The sequence below is a fragment of the Zea mays genome, chromosome 5 (assembly GCF_902167145.1).
Source record: "Zea mays cultivar B73 chromosome 5, Zm-B73-REFERENCE-NAM-5.0, whole genome shotgun sequence".
Taxonomy (NCBI): domain Eukaryota; kingdom Viridiplantae; phylum Streptophyta; class Magnoliopsida; order Poales; family Poaceae; genus Zea; species Zea mays.
Genome location: NC_050100.1, coordinates 77,688,742 through 77,702,917, shown reverse-complemented (window position 1 = coordinate 77,702,917; position 14,176 = coordinate 77,688,742). Strand labels below are relative to the sequence as shown.

The 14,176-nt window shown below is 42.2% G+C and overlaps 1 protein-coding gene across 1 annotated transcript; it reads right to left on the bottom strand.

Moving 5' to 3' along the window:
• Nucleotides 1-1,224: 1,224 nt before the first annotated feature.
• Nucleotides 1,225-13,974, bottom strand: LOC109939713 (uncharacterized). The gene is made up of 4 exons (XM_020538027.1): nt 13,678-13,974; nt 13,367-13,589; nt 13,169-13,283; nt 1,225-1,448 (listed from the first exon to the last, which is right to left on the bottom strand). The coding sequence occupies exons 1-4, from the start codon at nt 13,767-13,769 to the stop codon at nt 1,225-1,227; spliced, it is 654 nt and encodes a 217-aa protein (XP_020393616.1). The 5' UTR covers nt 13,770-13,974.
• Between the last annotated feature and the right edge of the window lie 202 nt (nt 13,975-14,176).

Sequence of the window (14,176 nt, the reverse complement as noted above, 5' to 3'; positions counted from 1 at the left end):
GGTTGATTTTGCTGCAATGGCGGTCAGACGAGGGATTCTTGCAAGTGCTCTTCCCATAAACTGTAGCGGGTTTTCAAAAGCTAGTGGAACTTTGTAAAGGCCTCGTAGTGTTACCCTACCTCGCTTCCTTGGTAGAGGTGTATGGGATTCATGACCCCTTGGCAGATGGGTAACATGACTTGTGGGTACAGGGTACAACCTCTGCAGAGTGTAAAACTGGTATACTAGCCGAGCTCACGGTCATGAGCAGCTCAGGACTCTCGCATGATTAATCTATGGAACTAAATTCAATTTGTCATTTGCATTGCATGGTATTTATTATTAATTTTTTTCTATTATTCTTATTATGGTTTGGTATTTACCTACATTTAGTAACCACTAATAAAATTTGACCAACTTATTAAAAGCAATGCTCAGCTTTAACCCCTATTGTTGATCAGCCTTACACATCACATGAACTCCCACCTTTGGTGAGTTCATGCACATTATCCCCCACAACTTATTTAGCGATGAACATGTGTGAGCTCACCCTTACTGTCTCACACCCCCACAGGAGAAGAATAGGTGGTTCAAGAGGAGGCACACATCGAGGAGTTCGACTTGATCTAGGTGGTGTCTCCTAGTTGATTTTATGGCACCAAGGATGGACTTTAGTTTGATTTATATTTATCTTTTATTTTGTAAGACTTCCGCTATGTAATAAGTACTCTGATTATATTGTGACATTTATCTCTATACACTCTGTTATTATATTTGTTGTCTTCTTTGGCTCATATATGAGATGCACCTGGCTTTGTCCCTTAAATCCGGGTGTGACACCATGCCAGCCCTGAAGCCATCACCTGGCAGGAGTTCAGAGACAACTTCCATCATTACCACATGCCTGAAGGGTTGATGATAGTAAGGAAGGAGGAATTTCTGGCATTTAAGCAAGGTCCCCTATCTGTCAGTGAGTACGGGGACAAGTTTCTGTAGCTATCTCGTTATGCACCCGAGGACGTCAATACAAATGCTAAGAGGAAGTACAGGTTTCTCAGAGGTTTGGTTGACCCCTTCATTACCAACTGATTAACCATACCTTCCCTACCTTTCAACATCTGATTGATAGAGCCATAATGACTAAGAGGAAGCGTCGGGAGATGGAAGACCGGAAGCGCAAGATCGGTGGACCGCAGGCTAGGAGCAGCAACCGTCCCCGTTTCTTAGGCATCCCACCCCAGCAGTTCAAGCAGAATCACCCGCATGGACACCAGCATCAGCATCAGCGTTAGCACCAGCAGCAGAATCATAGGCAGTTCCCTCAGCAATAGTAGCAATACCGCTAGAAGAACCAGGCACCTTGCCTTCCTGTTCTAGCAACCAACCAGAACAACTAGGCGGCGCCAGCGCAAGGAGGAGGCCGTGGATGTTTCCATTGTGGGGAACAAGGTCACTGGATGAATCATTGTCTGAAGGAAGTAGCTCAGCAGCAGCCAGCTACCAACACCTCAGCAAGACAAGGAGCACCACAGCAAGCACTAGGAGGCTATGGCCAGACCTACAACCGTGGAAAGGTGAATGTAAGTGCAATCAACCCTAAGTGAGGGTTTTGGTGATTTAATGACAAAACAAATAAGGGTACTAACAAGTTTGCTCCCAGTATATGTTTAGAATGTATAGGAACTAAAGGAAGCATCAAGGACAAAAGAAACACATATGCAGTTCCCTTGAAAAGGCTCCATGCGACGGACGTATAAAACTTTATGTATATCTTGAGTCGCATGATGTAATTCTTCCTTAGTAGTTTCTACATAGGTAATGGTGTTTGCTATAGCTCAAGCCTTCAAATTCAAAAGCTATTTTTGAAAACCAAAAATCTCTTCAAAGTCTATGGTTGACCGTGGTTAGGTTTGAGAAACTGAGAGTGTTCTTGTTGAAAAGCTATTGAACTTCTTTAGCTGCAGTTGAGCTTTTTCAGCTGAACTAAACTTCAGCTGAGTTGAGCTTCTTCAGCTGCAGTTGAGCTTTTTTAGTTGAGCTGAACTTCAGCTGAGTTAAACTTCTTCAACTGTAGTTGAGCTTTTTCAACTACAGTTAAGCTTTCTCAACTCTAGCTGAACTTCAACTTCAACCGCGAACCTCTTTGACCATACACCAGTTGAACTTGCCTCCGGGCAGTTGAACTAGGGTTTTCTCTCCTAAACTCTCTGGTCAAGACCAGTTGAACTGGTCCTAAGGGGAGTTCAACTGGTCTCGAACCCCTCTGACCTCTGACCAACAGTCTGCTAGTCAGACTGGCAAACAGGTCGACAGAGTCGTCAGGGGCAATTCAACCGCACCCACAGGGCGGTTAAACCGGTTTTGTCAACTTGGTGAGACTACGCGTCAATTCGCTAGTTAGTCTGACAGTCAGACTGGCAGACAGTCCGCCAAACCTGTTGGGGTGGTTCAACCGCCCCTAGGGCGGTTCAACTAGTTTTTGACGAGGTTCTGGTTCAAATGGCTAGTTTTTGAGACGTGACTATAAATAGAACCCTTCACCTCTCTCTTAAATGTTGCTGGTCACACCTCATTCATTGCTCACCTAACTTGAGACAAAAGCACTCCCCTCTCTCTCTCACACACACACACTCAAATCTTGCTCTAGATTCAACGTGATTGAAGGAGCCCTTTGGTGTGAGGTTTGTGCTTGTGCTCACGAATTTGGTTTTCCTCTCCCATCTCATTCTAAGTTCTTGAGCTTGTTGCAAACACCTCTTGTGTGTTTTTGGAGTTCTTGAAACCCTAGGTTTCAAGGCAATTTGAGGTTACTTGGGAGTCTCCAAGTTTGTGGATGACCCCAAGAAGTTTGTAATCCCCGCTCTTGTGAGCAACATTTGAGATAAGGAATCCCTTGACCTTGGTGGTCGGGTTTTGGAGGATTAGGGTTGAAAAAGACCCGGCCCTTTGTGGGCTCCTCAATGGGGAGTAGGACACCTTTGTGGTGTCGCTGAACCTCGGGATAAATCTTGTGTCTTGTGTTCTTGCTTGCTTTATGATTGAGATCTTTTGTTAGCAAGATAGACATATAGATTTTCTCGCCATGTAGACCTTGTGGTGAAATAGCTCTCATATCTTCATCCTCCACACTTTGATTATTAGTTATATTGTTCTTCTAGAAAGGATTCACAACACATATTTTTGCTTAGTTCATAGTCTAGAGTTTCCAACAGTTGGATTGGTTCAGAGTGGTTCAACTTGCCCGTGTAGCAGTTGAACTGGCCTGCACCAGTTGAACTGTAGATTTAACAATCTTTCGAAGTCTGTTGTGAAAATTTTTAGATTAGCCTATTCACCCGCCTCTAGGCTACTTTCAATTGGTATCAGAGCTTTGTGCCTCGTTTTATGCTTAACCGCATGACAAAATGATCATGTCTACTCAAAGGGACCATGTGGATCCTCTTCTCGAGGAAATTCCTACCACTTCCACTGGTGAGGAAATGGACCCCAAGGTCCTCGACCTCGCTATGAAGATTGCCGAGAAAATTTTCGTCAAAATGAAAGAGGAAGATGCAAAGAAAAGGGTCGAAGAAGAAGAATCAAGAAGAAAGGCCGAAGAAGACAAAGGAAAGGAAAAAAATTGAATACAATGATGATTTGGTAGAACTTTTGGTGTCAAGGGTGATGAGCAAGGTATGTCTCACCATCGAAGGATCATCTACCAAAAGTAAAGGTAACGAATTCAATAAAGTTCAATTTGATTATTCTAGAAACTTTATTCCCAACTTCTCTTCTGCCCCACTTGGACAGTTACCAACACTTAGTGAGTTGAACTATGACGAGTGGGCCGATAAGATGAAGTCACATTTAATCGGTGTACATCCTAGTCTTTGGGAGATTGTTAATATATGTATAACAAGCCCGCCCAAGGAGAAGAGATGACACTGGAAATAATGCAAGAAGTGCATCGCAATGCTCAAGCCATGAGCATAATAAAAGGTAACCTCTGTCCAGAAGAGTACAGGAAAGTCCCAGGAAGAGAATACACTCGTGACATTTGGAACATTCTAAAAATGTCACACGAAGGAGACCCCAAAGCTAAGAGACATAGAATTGAAGCTTTGGAGAGTGAACTTGCACGATACGATTGGACCAAGGGTGAGTCACTCCAATCACTCTTTGATGGCTAATGGTGTTGGTCAACAAAATAAGAGTGCTAGGGAGTGAAGATTGGAGTGACTCCAAGGTCACTAGGCTTTTCATGAGAGCCTATAAAGAAAAGGACAAAATTCTAGCAAGGATGATAAGAGACCATGATGATTATGAGGAGATGACTCATCATCAACTATTTGCCAAGATTCAACAACATGAGTCCGAAGAAGCCCCAATCAAGACTTGAGATTCTCATGCCTTGATTTCAAATGAACAAGATTCTTCCAAGAAGAGCAGAGACCACAAGTCAAAGAAAGTGGTCAAAACATCAAGTGATGAAGAAAGTTCAAGTGATGAAGATACAACTATGTTCATCAAAACTTGTAAGAAGTTTGTAAGGAAAAATGATAAGTATCAACGGAGAGGAAAGAAGAGGGCATGTTATGAATGTGGCCAAACCGGTCATTTCATAGCGGATTGTCCAAATAAAAAGGAACAAGAAGCTAAGAAGGACTACAAAAAGGATAAGTTCAAGAAGATAGGCAAGAACAAGGGATACTTCAAGAAGAAGTATGGCCAAGCCCACATTGGTGAAGAATGGAACTCCAACGAAGAGAGTTCTAGCTCCGGAGAAGAGTAAGAGGTGGCAAACATCGCCATCCAATCTACCTCAACCTTGCAACTCTTCACCAACCTCCACGACTACTCCTACACTCCTACTTGCCTCATGGCAAAAGGAGATAAGGTACATTTATTTAATGTTGATTTTACAGATGATGATGATGAACAACTTGCAATGAAAAATAAAATGATTAAAGAATTTGGTTTAAACAGATATAATGTAATCACCAAATTAATGGAGAAGCTATATAAAAGAAAAGCAACTCTTGATGCTCAAGAAGACTTACTCATCCTTGAAATAAACCTAGAGCTTCAAGGGTTGCTATCCAATAAGGATGAAATGCTCGAAGTTTTGACTAAGGAAATGTCCTTAGTAAAAATAACTATAGAGGATAATAATAAAGAAATTGCCATTGCTAAAACCTCTATAGTTAGTCTTGCAAATGAAAAAGAAGCACTTGAATCAAGCCTATTAAGCTTGACGGCTCAAAATCAAGAACTACAAGTGCAACTTGAAACATGCAAGAACTTCACCAATTCATCCTTAGTGGTAGAGTCCAAAGCTAGCTCCTCTAACTATAATACTTGCAAACATTGTTCAAAATATCATGCTTCTTGTTGCTTGACTAACAATGCAAGGAAGAACAACTCAAAGGTTGAAGTCAAGAAAATATTGAAGAAATGTTCTAGCAATGATGGGTCCAAGAAAGTTGAACCCAAGTACAAATCCTTAAAGCCCAACAATGGGAAAAAGGGGCTTGGGTACAACTCTCATAAGGTGAACCCTAGCATAGAGCATAAAGGTTGGAGATCCCCTAAGTTCATAGAAGGGACTACCCTATATGATGCCTTGGGGAGGATCCATTCTTCAAACGACGAGTCAACTCGAGTTAAGGTGAACTTGAGTAACACAAAGGACAAAATGAAGAATGTTGTCACCACAAATGAAGAGAAATCTAAAGTTCCTATCTCCCACTCCTACCTTTGTGATTACATGTTAACATGGGATTTAGGAAAATTAGTAGTGAAATATGTTGGTGCCTACACAAAGAGAAAGGTTATGAAAAGGAGTGTGTGGGTACCCAAGGCCATAACTAACACTGCAGGACCCAATTCAATTTGGGTACCTAGAAGCATAGCATAAACTTGTTTTGCACGTCTACTCCTCCGGTGGATCAAGCTGGGTGCTTGACAGTGGATGTACAAATCATATGACCGGGGAGAACTACATGTTTCACTCCTTGCAACTAACTCATGATGCACAAGAAATTGTGTTTGGAGATAGTGGCAAGAGTGAAGTAATTGGTATTGGTAATATCCCCATCTCTGACCATCAGTCACTCTCAAATGTTTTGTTAGTTAATTCATTAAGTTATAACCTGATGTCTGTTTCACAACTTTGTGGAATGGGTTATGATTGCCTGTTACTGATGTTGATGTGAAGATCCTTAGAAGGGAGAATTCCTCTGTTGCTTTTGCAGGTCGCTTGAAGGGAAAACTCTATCTTGTTGATTTCACAACAAGTAGGGTAACACCTGAGACTTGTTTAGTGGCAAAATCCGACAAGGGTAGGCTTTGGCATCGCCGGCTAGCTCATGTTGGCATGAGGAATTTTGCCAAGCTTCACAAGGATAATCACATCATTGGACTAACAAATGTTATGTTTGAGAAAGATAGCTTATGTGGCATGAAAGGATCACGATGCCCAAGAGGGGGGTGAATTGGGCTTTTTCTAAAAATCAACAACAATTAAACCCTAAACAAGAGCCCAACTTCACCCAACTACTAGCAATAAGAGAATACTACTAGAAAGACAACAATACTAAGACATTACTTCAACTACTTGCTAAACAATTAAATAAGGTAAAATGCTTGAATTAAATGTGAAATGTAAAGCAAGGTTTAGAAGACTCCTCCATTTTTTCTGAGGTATCGAAGAGTCGGCACTCTTCCCTAGTCCTCGTTGGAGCACCCGCGCAAGGGTATCGCTCCCCCTTGGTCCTCGCAAGAAACAAGTGCTCACTATGAGATGATCCTTTGCCAGTCCGGCGCGGTGGATCCCTCACGACCGCTTACAATCTCGAGCCGGGTCACCAACAAATCCTCCAAGGTGATCACCGTGCTCCTAACGCCACCAAGCTGTCTAGGTGATGCCGATCACCAAGAGTAACAAGCCATAGACATTCACTTGACCAAGAGAAGCCTAATGCATGCGATGTGTGCTCTAGGTGGCTCTCACTAGCACTAATGAGGTTCTAATGCGGGATGAAGATTTTCTAATCACCTCACTATGCTTTGTGGTGCTTGCAATGCTCTAGCAATGTATGGTCATCAATGTGGGCAACAAGACATTCAATATGGTGGGTGGAGGGGGTATAAATAGCCCCACCCACCAAACTAGCTGTTGATAGGGTTTCCTCCGCATGGGCGCACCAGAAAGTCTGGTGCGCCACCGGTGCGCCAACGGTCAACTCCAACGGCTAGTTCTGACAGCTAGCCGTTGGGCTGATGGCACACCGGATAGTGAACAGTTCCTGTCCGGTGAACACCAGACAGTCTGGTGTGGCGGCTAAAATTCATTCTCTGAACTCGATGTTCTCGGGTTTTTCTCGGAGGCGAAGCTCTGCTCCCGGGCCTGACTGGCCCCACTGTCAGGGGGCGCACCGGACAGTCCGGTGCACCTAAGACAGAAACCCTAACTTCTTTTTCATTCTAATTTTCGAATCCGTTTTTGTTCTAACTCGTGAGTGTGTTATAGAGTGACACCTAGCACTAGATGTGAGTTGGAATATGCACCAACACTACACTAGAACTATCTTGGTCAAACTACTCATCTACAACCCCTCTTTATAGTACGTGTTGGGGGCCTTCGTCTTCCGAAGGTCCTCAAAAACATGACTAACATGCTTTGGGATGAAGGTGTACATGGTTTGAAAGGCGCAACCTGGAAGAAGGATGAGCCAGTTCCGAAGCTGTGGACGAAGGAGCTTCGGCTTAGCGTAAAGACGACGATGGAGAATGAAACCGACTCAAAAGGGAAAAGACAGCTTAGCCCTCGACAGCTCACTTTTTAGCTAATAGTAAATGTCAGGGACATAAATGTAATTTTACCCAGGCTGCGTCCTGTGCCTATAGATGAACAGTAACACCGTACTGTTCACGCTGACTTGTATTCACTCGCACGTCACTCTTGGATTCTTACCTTCTGTCAAGCTGAAGGTACAAATGTAATTTAATATCATTAATGTTTGTTCACGATCATGTAATGAGAATATAGATTATCTAACAATTTGATATGATTATTCATAATCTTTATATGTCCCATATGTTTCTGCTTTTCATTACATATTGAGATGATGAAGGTTTGTCCTTCATAACCTTCGTCTGAAGATCATTATATCCTAAGGAAGATAATGCTTCGAAGGACGAAGGTCTTTAACCATTAATATTTGTGTTGCCTTGTTCTTAACTCATAGCATTTGAGAACAAGTGACCAACAGTACGGCTAAAATAAAATAGAAGACCTAACTCTATACCGAGTGTCCATAACTCCTTTGACACTCGGAATACGAAGACCTTCATCGTTTGATTCGTCATTTCAGGCGTCGCTTCAAGTTCTCATCTCAGGGATTGTTTTCACCGTTGTAGTACAACTTTCTGTAACGCGGCCTAACTTACCATTTGCTCTACAAAACACACGTTAGTCACATATAATATTACGTTTTCATTAATCACTAAAACCAACCAGGGGCCTAGATGCTTTCAATCTCCCCCTTTTTGGTGATTGATGACAACCCTACAAGAGTGTGAGAGTAGTTTGTTTGTATTTCTGTCAATAGAGAAGATGGTTAGTTATACTCAATAATTTTTACAAAAGAGGCGTGTAAAATAATAATAAGTAAAGGGGCATACACGACATAAGTTTCTTTTTCATATAAGAATGAAATGAAATCGATGAACAAAAACTGAATGACTGGTAATAACATCTTAGGTGAAAACACAATACACACACAATCAATAATAAACATCGAGAGCATATCATAGAGTTTATGAGTTAAGTGTCATACAAAAGTGGAGCTAGTATAGAGAGAATCAAGCAAATATATTACATCAAAATAAAAAAGGCACTCTCAACTAACTCCCTAACTCCCCCTAGCTCTCACAACTCTCATATCTGTCACAACCCAACCAAGTTATCGGGCCCACGTACACCAATCCTTGCCATCAAGGCCTCAGATAGATATGTAAGTGAATCAGATAACTTACTCGGGGTGCCAAGTTTCGATGAACTCGTTCATTTCCTAGGACCATTCACTCATAGTTGCAAATATTACAATAACCAGACATGAACATAAACTTTAAACATAAGAGTTGAGCGGAAGACTTTACAATAAGATAATATACATTAGCAAACCTTTAAGTTTACAAACCAAGAAGTGTATATTATTACATGCCCGGGGTAGGTTCAAGTGCTAACTTATTACAACACCTGGGAAGAAACCCTCTTCCCGTAGCACACACATAATAAACATAAGTAAAAGTCTCCAGTATGAGTTTAATAGAACTCAAAGGTGCTAATAGTCTCTCCTACAACAACAATGGGAATAAAACCCTGAGTACGCAATTACTCAGCAAGACTTACCCGACTAAAGAAAAGACTCTCAAGGGTATGCTGGTTTGTTGGGAATCAAGGTAAATCTTATCAAATTTCAAAGACTCATTTTTGCAAAAAAGCTTACTAGTAGTGGATCCTTATGCCAAACATTTACTTCACAAGTAAAGTACTTTTCCTGAATCTAGATTTGCGTAATCTAAAGCATTCACTTGTCCTACAATAGCTTCATTTTTGCATTTTTAGTTTCAGTTGTTATCTACGATGCAGGGCAGTGATCCAGTCTTCATATCCGAGAAGTAACGACGATTCGAATCGATTAATACCCAGTTGGGGATCTCCATCCACACGACAAATGTAGCACTTAACCCTTGCATATGTCAACTCTCACCCGGGTTTCTCAAGACCAGAATGGGTCCCGGCCAACCGAGAGCTCAGTACCCCACCATCCAGCCTCTTGCCAGGTGGATACACGATACTCTCGCCATCTCCCCACTCCCATTGCGGGCCGGCCTTTCTGGTATTGGTCCAGCCGAGGCTAAGCTTACCCATGACGAGGCATGTGGCCAGTTAAAAGGTCCTAGATCAGTAAGCCTACTTTTGTTGCGGTCCTTAAACGACACAGACATGCGACCTTTCTTGCTCAACGTCTGGTCTCAATTTAAACTATTTCTCAAAACTTGGTACTTGTGAGAGATACCCTGTTGAAATGGTGAAGTCATCAAGGCCTTTGATACCTTCATCATTTCAGTTCCTTTTTCTTTGTAAAAACATGATTCATAGATCAAAACATTTTTTCCTGGTCTATGAGCATACTAAGCACATCTAGCTTTTCAAATCAGGTATCAAGGATGATAATCAATAATTCAAGGAAGTTATGCAACAAGGGTTTAACCATTCAACTCCTACCACCTAATGCAGCATATAAGTGATGAAAGTTTTAAAACAACAAGGAAGTGGCAAATGCACCGGGGCTTGCCTTAGTGAGGAGGAGAGTCAGGCTCTTCTACTAGGATATTGCAGTTGGCAGCAAATCCTACTGGAGCACCTTCGGAAAGACCTTTAGGAACACCTTCAGTTGGAGAAACCTTAGTTTGAGGAGTTGGCTCCTCTTCCACTTCCACTTCAAATTCTTCTTCTAAGTGCTCTACAAGTCAATTCGAGTATATGAATGCTCATGTAATGATATGCTATGCAAACTCTAGCTTAGGGAGATGTGGAAAGCTTAAATACTTTTAAATAAGCATATAGTGATTATATACATAGTTCTAGGTTATATATCTTTATCAAAAGGGATCAAATTAATACTTCTTTAGAAATTCAGAGAACTATATATGTTCTAGTTGGTCAATTTGTTGTTTAACACTATGTATAATTCAGGTTTGATCTAACCCTAAATTAGTATGAAAGTTTAGGGTTTTAAAGACTTATACTAAGCTAGTTTTTGGTTCTCTGGGTAAATCAACTCCAAACAGACTCAAATTTTTACCAAGAGCTATCCTAAGGGTATATAATTTCTTCACAAATATTTATGATTTTCGGACCTATGGTTATATTTCTAAAATTCTTTTAAGCTTCTTAAGGGTATTTCAAAATGACTAAGAATTTACTTGTTGCTGCAAAAATCCTAAGAATAAATTTAATGGGAACTACCTAATTTTGGGACACTACAAAATTGGTTTGGTAATTTTTTCAGTTTTCTATAAATTATGATGAATTTTGTAACCTACTACCAAAAAAAAGAAAATTACCCCTCGTAGGCCTAGTTTGGGTACTCTTGGATTGAAGTGGTTTGGAGGGATTGAAGAGTGTTTAAATCCCCAATAGATCAAAAACTCTCCCAATACATCTCAATCCACTTCAATCCGTCTCATTCCTAGAGTACCCAAACCAAGCCGTACTGGGGTCGAAATCCTAAGCTCAGCCCACGGGTAACAGGAATACGGCCCCGCGCCCGCCCCGAGATTTTTTTGCGTTGAGGCCCCTAGCGCCTAGATAAAACTCAACCGCGCCCAGTCTACTTTTCACCATGTCACAAACCTTCACACTTAAACCCCTCTCCTTCCTCATATTCATACTTTCTCGGCCACGACTCCGGTTGAGCCAGCGCCGGCAAGCCTACGACGGTTCCTTGCTGGAGATCTTGTCCGACCAGGGCAGGGACAACCTCGTGCTCCCCATCATGGGGCAAACACGCCCACGTATCCAAACGCCCATAAATGCCCATATGTTTCCCCGACCGTGAGTTCGACATAAACCAAGGTCTGGTGAGCTCGGATCGTCCACTACGACATGGTAGAGCTAAAGTTTAAGGGTCGGAGAGCATCGTTGATGGACAGATAAACTAAGGCGGGTGCTACCTTAAGCAGAGGGCTACTGTGGAGACCGGGCGACATCGGGGTGAACCGTGGCGGTGTCTCGAGACGTCGAACACGCATTTCGGACAAACCACAACAGTAGTGTTCAAAAAAATGCCACGGTGAGCATCACGGGTATACCAGGAACACATAACATAGAGTGATCGAGCGAATTATACCCCAGAGAAATCTAGCCACGGTGAGTTGAAGAAAAAAAATCGGTGTGGTGACCACCCTTTAGAGCAACTCGAGTTGAACCTTTGCAGTGAGGCCAGAGAACTGGGGAGGGGTTGAGAGCTTAACCTAGGTGCGGGGGATGGGTTATCCACGAGGGAGAGGCTATGGGATCGACATGACACAGTGGAGGATGGTTTGTTGGGTTCAACACACTTTGGCAAGACACACACAAAATGAACTTGTTGTGCTTCACTGGGACATTTAACAGCACTAAACTAGAGCCTACATACTTCACACATCCACTGCATGGTCACCACGCAAGGTGAAAGCATAGGGGAAGGGTCCAACACATCTTCACTCCATAAATGACAACAAAACAAAAGTGAATACACTACACCAAAATAGTAAACTTCCTAGAGCCTAAACCCTAGGAAGTTAGGCCTAAACTCTAGGAAGTTAGCGAAACTCTCGGAAGTTAAGCCATCCCGTCGGAAGTTTGGCTCTCGAAAATTTTTTGTCGGAAGTTAGCTTAACTTCCTAGAGGGCTCTAGGAAGTTAACTAACTTCCTACGGCTTAATAAACCTCTCGGAAGTTAGTAGATTCTCGGAAGTTAGTAGTTTCACGCCGTCAGCGCCATCAGCTGACTAACTTCCTACGAGTAACTTCCTACGGCTTACTGTAGCCCCTAGGAAGTTAGCTGGCTAACTTCCTACGGCTTATTGTAGCCCCTAGGAAGTTAGCTGGCTAACTTCCTACAGCTTACTGTAGCCCCTAGGAAGTTAGCTGGCTAACTTCATACGGCTTACTGTAGCCTCTAGGAAGTTAATTTGACCAGCATTACAAATGCTGTTTATATTTTACACCACATTCCAGAAAATAACAAATATATCAACAGCTATATAGCACAATATATTATCGCATAAAACATCTCACACACAATCACATAACAATATTTAAATCCATAGTCTCATCAATTATTACATCACAAAAGTCTCATCCATAGTCTTATCATCACAAAAGTCTCACACATATCATCATCCAGAGACAATATCTCATCCATAGTCATAATAAAAGTCTCAAGTATCAGAATGCAATAACATGGAAGCTCACGGTCGTCGATCACCATCGAAACCTCCACTATTCAAGAGGGTTTCGACAAAGTCTAACCCATCCTCTTGTTCATGCGTCGGCAAGGTAGCTGGAGGGGTCTAATATACATGTACAAATGACATTTGTTGAGTTACATCATAATATAACTAACAACAACTAAATGATGATAAATATGCATACCTGATGTTCGGTAGATGGAGATGTAGGTACAGGTGGAGGTGAAGACCAAGGATAATGAACGGGAGGTGGTGGGGGGGGGCACCGGGACGTGTATCCCTTGGGCCTGTGCTAGTTGCTACAAATTTGTCGAACTCATTCACATCAGCGTTTTAAATCAATACATATCTTAAAGTGAAAGCTATTATCTTTTGAACTTACTTGTATGAGTGTTTGTTGTTGCTGAATCTGTGTAGCATAATAATCATGTTGCACAGCTTGTTGCTTCAAGTAATCCTGATGTCGCCTAAGTTCTTCTCGCAGTTGCTCCACTTCTGCTGGATCTTGAGTGGAGCGACGGGAGCTACGAGCAGCAGACTTCGATGAACCTCCACGCTGAACCCTAACCTGGCTCGAGTCGATGACGTTAGCAAACATTGTGTACCTACAAAACAAGTAACATCACGACAGGATTAAGAATACATGTATTGCACTCAACCAATGAAACAATATAAGATATGTAGAGTCCTCACCTTCCATGAGCTTTTCCACCACTTGCATACACAGCCTGAGGATCAATAGGTGAGGTCCTCCAGTCATAGTCTGGTCCGTGCTGACTAGTCATCGCCTCGCCATATGCAGCCTCATACAAAAGAACAATGCAATCTTACATACAAAAATCCATATAAACAGAACCTACCAAACATTTCCAAACACTCACCACATGATCTGTTGCCTTTTGGCTGCACAACACATCTGGATTTGCAGGATCTGGTCCTCTGTGCCCCCTAAGGTATATTTGAACATCACTGGGCACTGCACCAGTGCTAGCTTCCTGTATGTACATTTGACAAACACTATAACCAGAAATTACAGCAAGTCAACTACAATCAACGAAAATGGCTTAAACTATACTTACCATTCGTTTTGCCAAACGAAAGTGATCATCACCTCCGTACCTGTGATACGACTCGGTTCCACGATTGGAACTGTGTCGCACAGACTTTGCCTTGAATTCAGCCGAAGCCCAGT

What these genes read in the sequence shown, in the direction of transcription:
- LOC109939713 (XM_020538027.1), bottom strand. Translation starts at nt 13,769, where the DNA reads ATGACTAGTCAGCACGGACCAGACTATGACTGGAGGACCTCACCTATT. An exon ending in GGTGGAAAAGCTCATGGAAG is followed by an intron (nt 13,590 to 13,677) that starts GTGAGGACTCTA and finishes CTTGTTTTGTAG; the next exon opens with GTACACAATGTTTGCTAACG. An exon ending in CTCCATCTACCGAACATCAG is followed by an intron (nt 1,449 to 13,168) that starts GTATGCATATTT and finishes TACTTCCTTCAG; the next exon opens with ACAATGATTCATCCAGTGAC.